Below are 13,333 nucleotides of genomic sequence, written 5' to 3' on the forward strand. Positions count from 1 at the left end.
AGCGCCGTGAACGCGCATCGATCCATGACCAATCGTGTGTGAGGAATAAATTACAACCCGTTTTGGAGACATACTGACATTTTCCAGCTCAAATTGTACTGCTATGCACTGCAGTGATATGCTGGTCAACATAGAATACACTTGCAGTATATTCATATTTTAACAATTCAATCTTCAACAAAGTAGCAAAATAGCACTGCTTTTATTTTCCTTTTTTTCAGAAAACAGCGCAATAAACTGTTTTGAATATGTAGCCTAAACCAGACAGTGCTGTTATACGTAAAAGGATATTCAGTGGCTAGTAAATTAAGTACATGTACAACATTCTGAGAAACTTGTACAACGTATTTTATGTTTATATTACTTTATATTATTATTCCACTGCATTTCAGAAAAAAAACTACTAAAATCGTATAAAATACAATTCAATTATGCAGTATTAAACTACCCAACAGTATATGAGATAGAATTTGCTTCACAGGAGCCTGTTACAACATTGAAGTTCTGCTCGTGATAATGCATCTGTAGGCTTTTATTCAGTTATATAATAATGTAACACTGACAGAGCTAATTTTGCCTGCATAGTGATACTTCTGTGCTAATAATAATAGCCTACTTACAGATTTTTAAGTGAAATTTGAAATTTGTTTTAACATTGTGGTATTGCTAGTTTTTTAAAGGAATATACTGATATAAGTGGTCTGAATACTTCCTCCACTGCTGTCATTAATATAGAATTCATGTGACATAATGTGATATTACTTTCTCTGAGTCAAAACTCTTCTGAAGGTGTATCAATGGACACAATCCTGGTGCTCCATGACAGTCAATGAGGTGCCAACCTATGCAGAGAGAGTAACATCTTGGAGGAACTATTAATATATGAGCATCTGGTTGAAAAGTGCATGTCAAGTTACTATAGTTAATGCATGATGTCAGTCTCATTAGAGCAGTCTTGACATTTTTCTGAATGACTTATTAGTTAATTGGCGCTTTATGTTTCAAAGTCAAGGTTTGTAGCAATAAGATTTCAGTTAAAAATATTCAGAACAAGATAATGAAAAAAAAAGCCAAAGCTCTATCAGCCATAAACAAACATCAGGTTCAGAGAGCTGCATATTTTACAGCAATTTCCATGTAACTGACTGTACTGACTGCAAATGTAAGAAAATGTTGGAAAACAGCTATGAACTTCTGTGATTCAATGCATCCAGTACTGCAGATATAAATAGATAGATACAAAATAGAAAATCTCTTAATTTTCTGCAATCTGTGGCTTTGAGGTATGCAGCAGTCCAGGCGTGAAATATGACAGATGTGCCCCTCCTCCCTATGTACTGTACAGTATGTGTTTGTATGTTTGTCTTATTTTTGTCTCCTGTCTTCCCCTTTGCTCTCTCAGGACTTAAGCTATTTGCAAGATGGACCTAAAAATTCAGTCCACTCAGTTCCCCGGTGAGCTGCAATATCAGAATTACAATAATGTACAACCATCATGAATGAGCTTATAACAGCTCTGTGAAGATAATAGGTTACTAAGCCAAATAGCAAAACATATTACAGCCTTGGGGATTACTGAGTACACTGATGTCCATATTTCATCGTATATTTGCATTATTTTCCTGTTTCCTTATCGTCTGTCATGATAATCATCTATTTACGTGCTGTAGCTTTTTTTTTAAACTGGATGTGCCGCAATTGGGCCACTCCTAACAGGTAGTTTTCTAAAGTCATTAAATGCACCCTTAAAAACATACAACCTAGATTCTGCTTCCATTATTAATACAACCATCTCAAATCCTAAATTTATTGGGAAAGGATTGAGAAAGTTCCTTTTATTCAGCTCAACAACATCAACAGCATAAATGTAAATTAAGTTTTTGACAGTTTTCCTTCTGGCTTGACTGGCTGAAGACTGCACTGATTAAGGTAATAAATTACTTCTGTCTGATTAGTGATTTAGGAAAAATATCAGGCTGTGCTTCAAGAAACAAAACAAACGAGGTATGGCTGTCTGCCATGTCTGCCTATAGTCTTCAGCTGCTTTAGGTTGTATAGAAGGCAGGGGCTGTGTTGTTGACATATGAATCATGAATCTGAGCCAAACACTATGACATGCAGGTTCCACCAGAGTTCAGTCATTAGGCCTCTATATTGAATCCTTTATATGCTACCTTTAGGCCAAATCTTGTATTTCTGTAAATTACTCTAAACTCACTTCATCGATGCAACTGTACCACAAGACTAAAACTCAGTTTTAGTCTTGTGGTACAAGACTATGTCATGTTGGTGTTGATGGAATCAGATTTGAGCTTCAGCAGCCACATCTAGGCAATAATTGCATCAGACTAACTTGCATCAGATCTATAAATAGCACATTTTAGAATATTCATGTCTATAGAAGATTTAGAGAAACTTGTTCATGCCTTCTTTTCAGCAGTGTGGACTTTGGCAACGGCCCCTTGTTTAGTTTTCCCAACAGATCCCTGCAGACCCTTTCAGGATGCTGCTGCAAGAACCATTCTTACATATTTACACTGGCTTCCTGTTAGGTATAGAACAGCTTTTAACATGTTGGTGTTAATTTATAAATCACTTAATGGCTTTGGGTCAAAATACATCTCTGATATGTTTGAAGAATGTAGGCTCCTTTGATCTTTAGGAAGCAGTCAGCTAGTAGTGCCTCGAGTCAAAACCAAACACCATGATTTAGCCACTATGCTGCTTACAGAATAAACCAGCTTCTTGATGATCCGGAATACACCCCAGTTGTAGCCACTTTCAAATCTAAATTAAAGACTTCCTATTTTTCCTACGCCTTTGATTGATTATATTTGCTGGTGCACTTTTATTTCCCTTATTATATTTGGGGACATATTACAGATCTGTTTTATTACTGTACAGTAACTTTAATTTATTTTTCAATCAATATGTTGTTTATTTTTATGAAAAAATGTAATTATATTTCAATACATTTTATCTTCAATTTCATTCTATTATTAAATGCTGTTTTAGCCTCTGTGTTGGAAAGGTATAATACAAATAAACTTGCCTTGCCTTGTTTTTATATATATTTAATGATAATGTCAACCATCCATCTTCCCTCACCCACAGTGCTCTCCTGTGTACAGAAGCACAGCAACAGCTTATTATTAACCAGCAGAAACCTTTCCCTTAAAACATTGTTAGGTCAAGTGATTCAATATTTTACTGTATGGCTGGAATCACCAGAGCAACAAGATATCAACAGTAGTTATAATGAAAGTAGGTTTAAAGGTAATCAATAAATACATCTATCTATCTATCAAGTTATTATTTGTCACGTGAATAAAAAATAAAATTTTAGTTAAATTAATTTGGTGTGGTTTTTCACGGGATGAACTCGGTGAACGGTCCCTTTAAGTGGCTTGACGCTCAAAAAACTCAAATTCCCACAATGCACCGGTCCATTCTTCGTCGTCGAACAAAAACGCGGAAACAAAAGAAATAACGTTTATCAGTTTGTCAAAACAAATAACACCGACCTAGTCGGCATAAAGTGAGCGTAGCTGTAGCTGACAGCTGTCAAAGTTAACATCGAAGCTTCGCTTAACCTATCTAAAAGCTTTACCATGGCTCTGAAAAGAATACAGAAGGTAAGGATTGATCTTATTTTATTTAATGTACAGAAAAGGTTAGCTAGGGCGATGCGGAAACGACGTCGCTATAACGTTAACGCCAGCCAAGGCTAATAGCATCTGTTTGCTAACCTAACGTGGTTTACTATTGTAACGTACGATTTGTGAATGATTTAACGATAGGTAACGTGAATTAATTCACAAGACGGATTTTACTACCAGTAAGTCCGAAATTTAGCTATGTAACTGTCGATGACACGACTACAAATGAGCCAGATAGCTAGCTGGCTAAGCAGTCAAACTTAAATTAGCTAGCTAATTTTCAGCTAACTGCGAGCTAAAGTTGGCCTAGCAAACGAGCAGAGTGAACGCCCTTCCCTTTACGTTTGTGTTTCTGGCTACTTTTCAATATAATTTTTTTTTCCAAAGTGTTAGTCGCTAACGTTAGTTTACAGTTTAGCAGACTGTGCACATGGCTAAGGATTCTGTATTTTAAGCAATGCATAAACGTTAAAGTGCGGCGGAAGCTGTCAAACTATTAAATTACTATTATTTTGTTTATTTGTACAGGAGTTACAAGACCTAGAGAAGGACCCGCCAGCGTCATGTTCTGCTGGACCTGTCGGGGAGGACTGTAAGTTTGAGAATACCTGCTGAATTGTATACAAACCTGTCATTTTATTTTTTCATCCTGTAATCTGTCACTGTCATTGTTATCAATATAGTTGTGCTTTGGGGACTGTGTTGCAGATTGTAGGTATATAAATCCTTTAAACTAAGTAATGTTCTGACCTCCTCTCTTTGTTTCTTTTAGTGTTTCACTGGCAAGCTACCATCACGGGACCGGTGAGCATTTTCTGGATTAGTTTCCTGGATTTTTTTGAAACCAAGTTTCTTCTGGATCTCTATACAATAGTGTTTTATGTTGACTTTACAGCCCTTTCTATTCTGTATGGAAAGCACAGACTGGCACAGTCTATTCCAGTGTTACTTACTAAAGCCCATGGCATTACTTAGACAATAGGAAAAGGGGAAATACCATTCAGCCATAATTTAACCAAATGGAAGTAAAAGAAAATAGTCTAAATGTATGGTTGCTCTCTCAATACAAATAGTATTTCATCTTATGCAGTACTAGGAATAATTTGACAACAATTTTTCTCTCCATTTCAGAATGACAGCCCATATCATGGAGGAGTGTTCTTCCTTTCTGTCCATTTTCCCACTGACTATCCCTTTAAACCACCAAAGGTAAGATTATTGAGTAGCTCAAAGTACATCACCTTGTTATAACAGGCATTTGACTATTTTCTGAACTATTTTATAGAACAAATAATGAATAAAAAAGGAATTGTTAAATGCAGCCCTACTCGCAAGTTCAGAAGGTTATTTTATTTACTGACCAACACGAAGAGGAGAGAACATATTTTTCCAATTCTTAGATCCCTGCACTGGCTTCTGGTTAAATATAATTGATTTAAAGACCCTACTTATTGTCTATGAGTCATTAAAAGATCTGGACCCAAAATATATTGCAGATAAGTTTGCTAAGTACAAGTCGGGTAGGTCTCTCAAATCAGCAGGGACTAGTCAGTTAGTTGTGCCCGGAGTTCAATCCAATTGTGGGGAAACAGCTTTTAGCCATTATGTGGCCCACTGCTGGAATCAGCTCCCCTTAAGGCGAAATTATGGTTGTAAGTAGGCTCTACGCAGAGCAGCCTACACCGTTTTTTAAGGAATTTGTACTTGTGCGCTGGTGTTGTCTGCGTCGTTGTAGCGTATTTCTTTAAGAAAATAGCAGGGCCAGTATGTGTGTATGCGTGGGGAGTGTGTGGTAGAGCAAGCTCCGGAGCGAGTACAGACTCTGGAGACGGAGAAACAAAGTGTCTCACCTGTAAGCTGTAGCAGGAAGTTAACCCTCTCCTTGATTTCATGTTGTTCACGGAGAAGGAGAACCCGAAAATTAGTGGCTACCAAGCCATGACCAAGCGAACCATTCACAGTTGTTGCGGTGTTAGTCGCCGCAATGTGTGGTTACATTTCTGGAGAGGTGCACGTCAGGCTACGACGTATGAATACTAGTGATGCACCGAAATGAAAATTCTTGGCCGAAACCGAAAACCGAAAAAAGAGGAAACCAAGACCGAAAACCGAAACCGAAACACCGAAAGAAATTAAGCCAATTATTAGTACCATTGCATTTATGGCTATGACTGTGTACTAACTAAACTAAAATCAAGGCATTGCAATTGTATAAATTAATATTAAAGTTTAATAAAAAATATCTAGCAGAAATATGGCTACAATCTGATAGTCACATACAGTATACAGTAGCCTAAGAACAGAATAGCTTACCTATTGTTATTATTATTATTATTATTAATTGAGGCACTTTCTTGCAGGATTTCACTGAACATATCAGACAACGAGGGGATGCCCCTCATCTGGTGCAGCGAGACAAGTCTTTTTTGCTCTGATCTCCTGCTGGGCTCTCCGTCTCCGTCTGCCAGGTTCTCCGCACCAGCGGCGGACCTCGTCTCATGCATCAATATAAACAAAGATGAAGAGAGGATCCGAACAATCTCAGTGAACGTGTGCTGACAGACTCTAAGAGCGTCTTTTCATTGTTTTCCATCCGTGGTCCGTCTCAACCTCTTTGCTTAGAGACGCTTTGCAGGTGGACGGATCGGGTACACCGATGCAGGTCACGTTTTCTGTTTCGCGTCATCACAACATTTTACGCCGTATTGTTTCGGTGATAAAGGTATTTCGGCCGAAAACCGAAAATGCCCTTTTGGGCCATTTTCGGCCGAAAATTTTCGGTGGCCGAATATTCGGTGCATCCCTAATGAATACCTGCGGCGTAGATTCAACACAGAACCATAAATCAAGCTTTAGAACCAACGTGCCCCAACTGTTACCATTTTTAGAACTAAGTTAATTAAAGACTGTTCTGATTTCAACAGATTTTAATTAGTCTTGTTTTATGGTACTTTTATTTATTTGGTTTTAAACTTGTGTGTGTGTGTGTGTGTGTGTGTGTGTGTGTGTGTGTGTGTGTGTGTGTGTGTGTGTGTGTGTGTGTGTGTGTGTGTGTGTGTGTGTGTGTGTGTGTGTGTGTGTGTGTGTGTGTGTGTGTGTGTGTGTGTGTGTGTGTGTGTGTGTGTGTGTTTTCATTTATCTCATTGTATTCTTCTGTTTGTTTGTGTTTTGTCTATTAATGCTTTGTTTATTTTCATAGCTTGCCTTTACAACGAAAATCTATCACCCAAACATCAACAGCAATGGTAGCATCTGCCTTGACATCTTGAGGTCACAGTGGTCACCTGCTCTTACTGTATCAAAAGGTGAGTAATATATTAAGTTTGCCTGTACAGTGTATTACATTACAACAGCACTGTGTATGATCTGGTTTGTACCTAAGATTTACTTTGAATTCACAAGGAAATATGTTTTTAACGTGCTTAAAGGTTGAGTAGGTAACTTTTATAAAAGAATTTGTCATATTTGCTTAAACTGTCCCTATATCCTGACACGGTACACACAGACAGATAATATGTTCCTCTGCCTCCTCCTAGTCAGGGTTTCCGCGGGGTCTTGAGAAGTCTTGGTTCTAGGTCTTAAATCATTTTAAACCGGTCTTCATGCTCATCGAAATGCTTTATTCTGTGATGTCGTAGTTATTTCTTTCGCTGATCCAAATATAATTTTGCTGTATTACGACTTCAAATGAGACCAACATGTAACTTACATTGCAGCCAATCAGCTTTCGTGTTATTGGCGCAAGTCTCTTTCGGGTTGTACCACAAATATAAAACAGATTTCAGTCTTAAGCTATGGGGAAGTGCCAGTTTAGCGATACTTGGCTTGAAAAACTGAATTTAGGGCTTAGTTGATGTGATAAAGGTCTTAAATTTCATGCATGATAGTCTTTATATTTTACTTTGTCAAACCTGCAGAAACCGTGCTATTGCTCCAATGGCATTTACAAGATTTTTCACAGATTATCTGTCTCATGTACTACTGTCAGGACTAGTGACAGTTTGAGCAAATACCTTTTTTAAAGGGTAAATTGTGATGTTTGGGGCAAAACGTAGTATGGAGAGGAAATGCCAAAGATGGGTACGTTGAATTATATCAAACCTAGCAAGACAGTGAATTCATTCTTCCAAATGAATGATTTCCAGCCTCTACAAACACAGGTAACAGGATGTTCAGGGCTGATTGTCCAAAAAGGAAATTCTGTGTGCATTTTTCACTTTGAAATTGCAGGGTTTTTTTTATAAATAATTGAAAGAGCAAATGGCGGATGTTCAAATATCTGTGATGACAGTAATAGCTAAAAATACACTTTTTAAGTCGTTTTGAATTTAATTGAAACCTGAGTGAATACTGATTTTTCTCCCCCCCAGTTTTATTATCCATATGCTCCTTGCTATGTGACCCAAATCCAGATGATCCGCTAGTCCCAGACATTGCACATATCTACAAATCGGACAGACAAAAGTGAGTATGAAAAATTTTTAATGTGGAAAAACCTGAATCATTTAGCTATTCTTTCAATTCATTCTGGTTTTTCTTCTCTCTTTAGGTACAACAAAGTAGCCAGAGAATGGACTCAGAGGTATGCAATGTGAGGGACTGGAGTTCAGCAACAATGACGCATCCCTAAACACCTCAAAATATGACAGTACTGTTTCAACTGTTCATCCACACTGGTTCTAGTTGAGGTGTTTTATTCGCTTGAAGCACTTTCTCTACTTGGACTTTACTTGACTTAACTGTTTTTACTGTTTATTTTATTTTCCCCTTAAATTGGCGTCATTATAATTATTGGTTGTGGTGAGATGGCCTGATTATACTTTTCTTTTAAGAGATTTATATTGTACAACCATACTGAATTTATTTTTCATTATTTTGCATTAAAGACATTAATCAATAACTTGCAAATTGTTTCTTGGCAACACAAATGAGTAATCTGAAATTATGAACCATCTTGTTGTGGCATGTTTGATTCAGTACACAGTATATAATATAACCAACAAATCAGAGTCTGCCCCTTATTCTACTATTCACATGGCCACTAGGTGGTAGCCTTTACTTTTACCGCCCAAGCCTTTTACATCAGGAAGTTTCTCTCCAGGACAACTTCATATTCATGTTTGTGTTACATTTAGTTCAGGCCCATTTGCTAAGTTGTTATGCATGTGGATAGTGGTTATAGTTTCATGCTTAAGCAATGACATTAAAATGAGAAGAGATGTTCTGTCCATTGAAATTAGAGCACCCATTATCATCACCTCTGCTGGTTGCGCACAGTTGCTGCACACTGGTGAAGCTAGTGTACACAGTAATTGAGTGGCTCATGTCTCCTTTGGATGTGTCTACAATAACATGCAACCATCCTGCTATTAATGTAAAGCCAGGCATACACCTATTTAATTTCTGCAGTGTGATGGTGATGTGACTTAATCAGACTACTTGGTTTAGTGAGGTCTTGTCCTAGTACTACACACATTTTACACATGTAAAATGCAAATGTCAAAGCTGAGCTCAATTTTTAGAAACGCAGTTGTTTTTGTTAAAACGCCAGCTGTCAGATTAAGGACATTACCTGAAATTCAACATGAATAGGAAGTGAGGCTCGCATGAGTTTATTAAAGTAAGAATAACTATGATGGTAGAACATCACTGGCCTGGCAGGTTCCTGTTGTGGAGCACACAACAAATACAGCAGAACAAAATATTAGATGATGAAATAACAGAATGTAGCGAATTACCAACACAAAGAAGGTACACAGAAACCATAAAACTGTAAATTTAACACATTGAAAATTACATTTAACAAGGCTGTATATCACACAAAAAGTGCCATTAATCATTTCCTGTCCACAGCATGAGAATAATCCTGGAACTATATTTCTACAGGGCTTGCAAACATTTTATGGTATGCATTACAACACTGACCTCCTGCTTCTGTATTATTTTATTCAGCATCAGCACATGCACAACATATTTAGATTGTGGCCCCTTTTTAATCTGTTTTACTTAATGTAGGTTTGCTCCACACTTGTTTTGATTTGTTCTTCCTGTATTACTTCCATTTACCCACTCTCAGGACGTATAGTGTTTCCTCTATAAACCAATTACTTGGTTGCATGGGGTGTTATTATATACTGCCAGTCTGACTGAAAATATGGCATAGAACATTCATTATTCATATCTAGATGTATGAATGTACTTGTAATCTAATGTTTAGCTCTAATTATGATTTTGTTTGCTACAGTTGGCTATAATGCCTCAGAAGTTCCCCTAAAGTGAGACGTAAAAGTTGTGTCCCGACAGAAAAACAATTTGAATCTAGTGAATTTCTCACAAATACTATTGGAGACTTCGCAGGAACCCGGAGGAGGAAGATGTTAAAAAAAAGTTTCTGGGAGGAGTCCTGCTTTTTTGCAGGGTGACACGTGAAACTTTCTCGAGGAGTTGGTTGGTATGTTTGCGTGTGCTGTACGACGTTCCGTTAACTCAGCAGACAACCTATAGCTAGTGGACCAGTGTGCTCCTGCCTATTTTTAGAAGTCTGCCTGTAATGGGGAAAGCAAAGGGGCTTGAAGAAACTGCAGAGAAAAATTCTGCGTTGCAATGAGCCCGCCCAACACCGCGAAGTGACGAAATAAAAAAGTTAACAGAAGTTTAACTGCTTTGCTTCAGCTTGACTTAACTTTGATTACAACGCAGTGGCCCCTGGAGAAGTTTCTGCGCAGCGCAATGGCGCAGTGCGACACTTTAAGCGGATACTTGCAGCAGTCGGACCAGGGCTCCAACAGCGAGCGCAGTACCGACTCTCCTCTCCCGGGATCAGAGGAGGATCTGAGCGGACTCCATCCTCTGCCAGATCCGGAGTGGACTGAGGAGAGGTTTCGGGTGGACCGAAAGAAGTTGGAAGTCATGTTATTAGGTAAAAGAAAGCATGCAACTAAGTGCAAAGTTAATGGTATATGCGTTTTTAACGTATATCCTGTCGACGTTTAACCTCCTTTTAATTGTAGCCTGCCGTAGTTTCCGAGAAGATGCTCACTTTAGCAGCACTCTGACGGCTCTTTGTTTATGTTGGTCGACTGGTGGGAGAAAAAAAAAAAAAGACCAGCTGCATGCGGTGGGGCCCCGCGCGCAGAAAATTTTCTAGCATGTATAGGCACTGTTGGAGTAGTGAACTACATGTAATTAAACTAGCAGTTTAACAACATTTTGCTGTAGCCTAGCTTGCTAGTACGATCAATACGCTATCATATAGCGTAGTGATTCGAGTAGCTTAGTTAAATTAGGCCACTTTTTAGCCATTTTTTTGTGTGGTTAAATACTGAAACTACAAACAATTTTAGGCCATAAAGGAATTTTTATTTTTTTATTTTAGCCTTATTGCTTCTCTACTGATATCCAACCCACTTTGACCAGCCCCGCACCATTTTTCTGTTACACTGGCCGCTGAGAAGACATGCGTCAGGCAGGCATCGTGTTTTCTCCACTGGAAGGGCACTCTGGTAGTTTTTTTTTTTTTTTCGAACATGTGGGCACCATGGGCACCCCGAGTCCGCCAGACTCAAAACAACTATTTCTGTTGGCCTACACAATTACTGCTTTTGGTAACTTCAATTTTTAGGACTCCTTCTTAGCATTGTCAGGAAACTTGAGCGTGTCATGTGTGTGTGATCCGGAACGAATCAATTAAGATAATATACGTCAATTAGCTTTGTGCTTTCAATTAGTGTAGAAACACGTTTTTAGAAGCAAAAGTAAATTATAGGTTGACCGCGGAAAGAAATTGCTATGTTCAGTCATATGGGCGTATTAAAACTAAAGTTTGACCAGAAGGTTGAAGAGGTCAAAGACACGGGACAATAACTATCAATTCTGTGCTATTTGAGGTAGTACCGTACCCTGACCACATGCTGTCGCTACACAAACTCCCGTCGTGTGCATTTAGAAAGAGGCTGCAGTGGCAACAGTTTTCAATTGAAAATTACATTTTCATGACTGCCATTGATGCATTCTGCCTCAAAACGTAATGCCAGATTACTTGTTTGGTCATGTGTCTGTTGTACACTATCATGTTGACTGTTCCTGCACTTGTGGGAATACTGTATGTTTTGGTGAAACATTTGAATGTGATCTCTCCTCTAATGACGTGACAGTTCGCAGTTAAACAAGCGATGACAGGCTTATAAAAATGCCAGGCCAGTCTCTGTTGAGAAGTCCCTGGAAAATCAGAGGTTGAGGTCATTCATCACTCAAAACTCAAAAGTGTGAAATATTAGAGCCTTAGGTAAATGAGCTGGATTCTTTATTGTTTCCATGAAGGCAGAGAAGCAGCAAAACAAGACTTTCAGAGGAACATTCATAATCATACTTTAATTAAAACAAGCATGATGCTGCATGCTGATGAGTAAAGCTTTGAATTTTATCACTGTAACTCGGTTGAAAGCTGTTTCTTCGTAATGTTTAAGTTGTAATTTAAATTTGTGACTAACTTTTGGAGTAATCCTCAGCGAGCGGGTCTTGAAGTAAGTTTATCCTATACACACAGACGCTTGTGTATACACACACACACACACATAGTTCCCTTTGAGAATGTCCTGGTTGCTGCCTCGCTGCTCGGTACATTCCTCAAAGCTCCATGTCATCCCTAACTCTTCCAGGAAAACAACTTAACCAGAGGCCGGCCCTAAATTTGAGTGTCCCAGAGAAACTGTGCGCCACATCCTTAAAGTGTCTGTGCGTCTGTATGTGTTAGGTATAATCTATTTAGTCTACAGGGTCTTTACAGTTGTGTTAGTTTGGTCTTGCATCTCTTCCAACATCTTGTTTCACAATTGCTGCATCATGACATCATAGGTGACATTGCAGCTAGTTTGTGAAATAGAAATGGCTGCCATGTTCCACTGTCTCCAGTCTTTCGGGTCAGTTGTAGGTTCAGGTTTAATTACCCCACTATCTCAACTGTGAAACTGCTTTTAACTTTTGGCATCTGGCCTTGAGGAAGAATCCAGGATGTTTGGTTGCGTTGTGTGTTGCTTCACAGTCTTAGCATCTATTGAGTTTTGCACATGATGCACCAATGATTACAAAAAGCTACAGTCATAATCTAGATCTGTTTCAGCTCACTGGATCAGAGATTGTAACCATAGGTCTAAATTCAATCCAAATAGCTCTTTTAGTCTCATCCAGTTGGATCAGAGCTCTGTAACATCTGGCTGTGTTTTGATTGGATAAGCTTGAGACTTTGACGTGGTACATCATGTTCTGAATGCCGGAATCTGGACTAATGAAATAATTTTATGGGAACTCCAGTATATTTTTATTCAGTGTTTTATTGTCTGTGACAGTGTCTCTGGCTTCACTTTCCTGGAAAATTAAGTGCGGTTGACCCTCGGCAAAGAGCCACGGGTCGATTCATGCTGCGATTACTTCCCAAACAACAATAGCTCCGCATCTCAACCTTTTACCAGATCCAGGTTATGTTGCTGCACTAGTTTGCATTTTTGGTGGGCTGAAATGGCCAACTGGTTCAGCAACAACTACCCCTTTTTTTTGAATTATTATGTCAGAGGTTAATTTTTAAGTAAACCACTGTGAGGTACACTTGCTTTTGTACAGTATGGCCAAACATTAATGTACTCTCTTACATATGGATAACACATTCTGCTCTATACCAT

The 13,333-nt window shown here is 38.5% G+C and overlaps 2 protein-coding genes across 3 annotated transcripts in view; both read left to right on the forward strand.

The window, feature by feature from the left end:
* Nucleotides 1–3,453: 3,453 nt before the first annotated feature.
* On the forward strand, nucleotides 3,454–8,559 carry LOC120548446 (ubiquitin-conjugating enzyme E2 D4-like). The gene is made up of 7 exons (XM_039784704.1): nucleotides 3,454–3,635; nucleotides 4,188–4,251; nucleotides 4,432–4,463; nucleotides 4,791–4,868; nucleotides 6,859–6,964; nucleotides 8,030–8,123; nucleotides 8,209–8,559. The coding sequence occupies exons 1-7, from the start codon at nucleotides 3,612–3,614 to the stop codon at nucleotides 8,252–8,254; spliced, it is 444 nt and encodes a 147-aa protein (XP_039640638.1). The 5' UTR covers nucleotides 3,454–3,611; the 3' UTR covers nucleotides 8,255–8,559.
* A 1,526-nt stretch (nucleotides 8,560–10,085) lies between these two features.
* Nucleotides 10,086–13,333, forward strand: part of LOC120548138 (protein bicaudal C homolog 1-like) — a 73,113-nt gene continuing 69,865 nt past the window's right edge. For both annotated transcript variants that reach the window (XM_039784172.1, XM_039784173.1), the window contains exon 1: nucleotides 10,086–10,578. In XM_039784172.1, the coding sequence (XP_039640106.1) occupies nucleotides 10,389–10,578 (190 nt within the window). In that variant the 5' untranslated portion in view covers nucleotides 10,086–10,388. The remainder of the gene's footprint in view (nucleotides 10,579–13,333) is intronic.

Source organism: Perca fluviatilis, chromosome 19 (assembly GCF_010015445.1).
Source record: "Perca fluviatilis chromosome 19, GENO_Pfluv_1.0, whole genome shotgun sequence".
In the NCBI taxonomy this organism is placed as follows: Eukaryota; Metazoa; Chordata; class Actinopteri; order Perciformes; family Percidae; genus Perca; species Perca fluviatilis.

Excerpts from the sequence above, each read along its gene's own strand:
- LOC120548446 (XM_039784704.1), top strand. The coding sequence starts at position 3,612 with ATGGCTCTGAAAAGAATACAGAAG. Across the intron at positions 3,636-4,187 it reads CTCTGAAAAGAATACAGAAG|GAGTTACAAGACCTAGAGAA; the intron begins GTAAGGATTGAT and ends TTATTTGTACAG. Across the intron at positions 8,124-8,208 it reads TACAAATCGGACAGACAAAA|GTACAACAAAGTAGCCAGAG; the intron begins GTGAGTATGAAA and ends TTCTCTCTTTAG.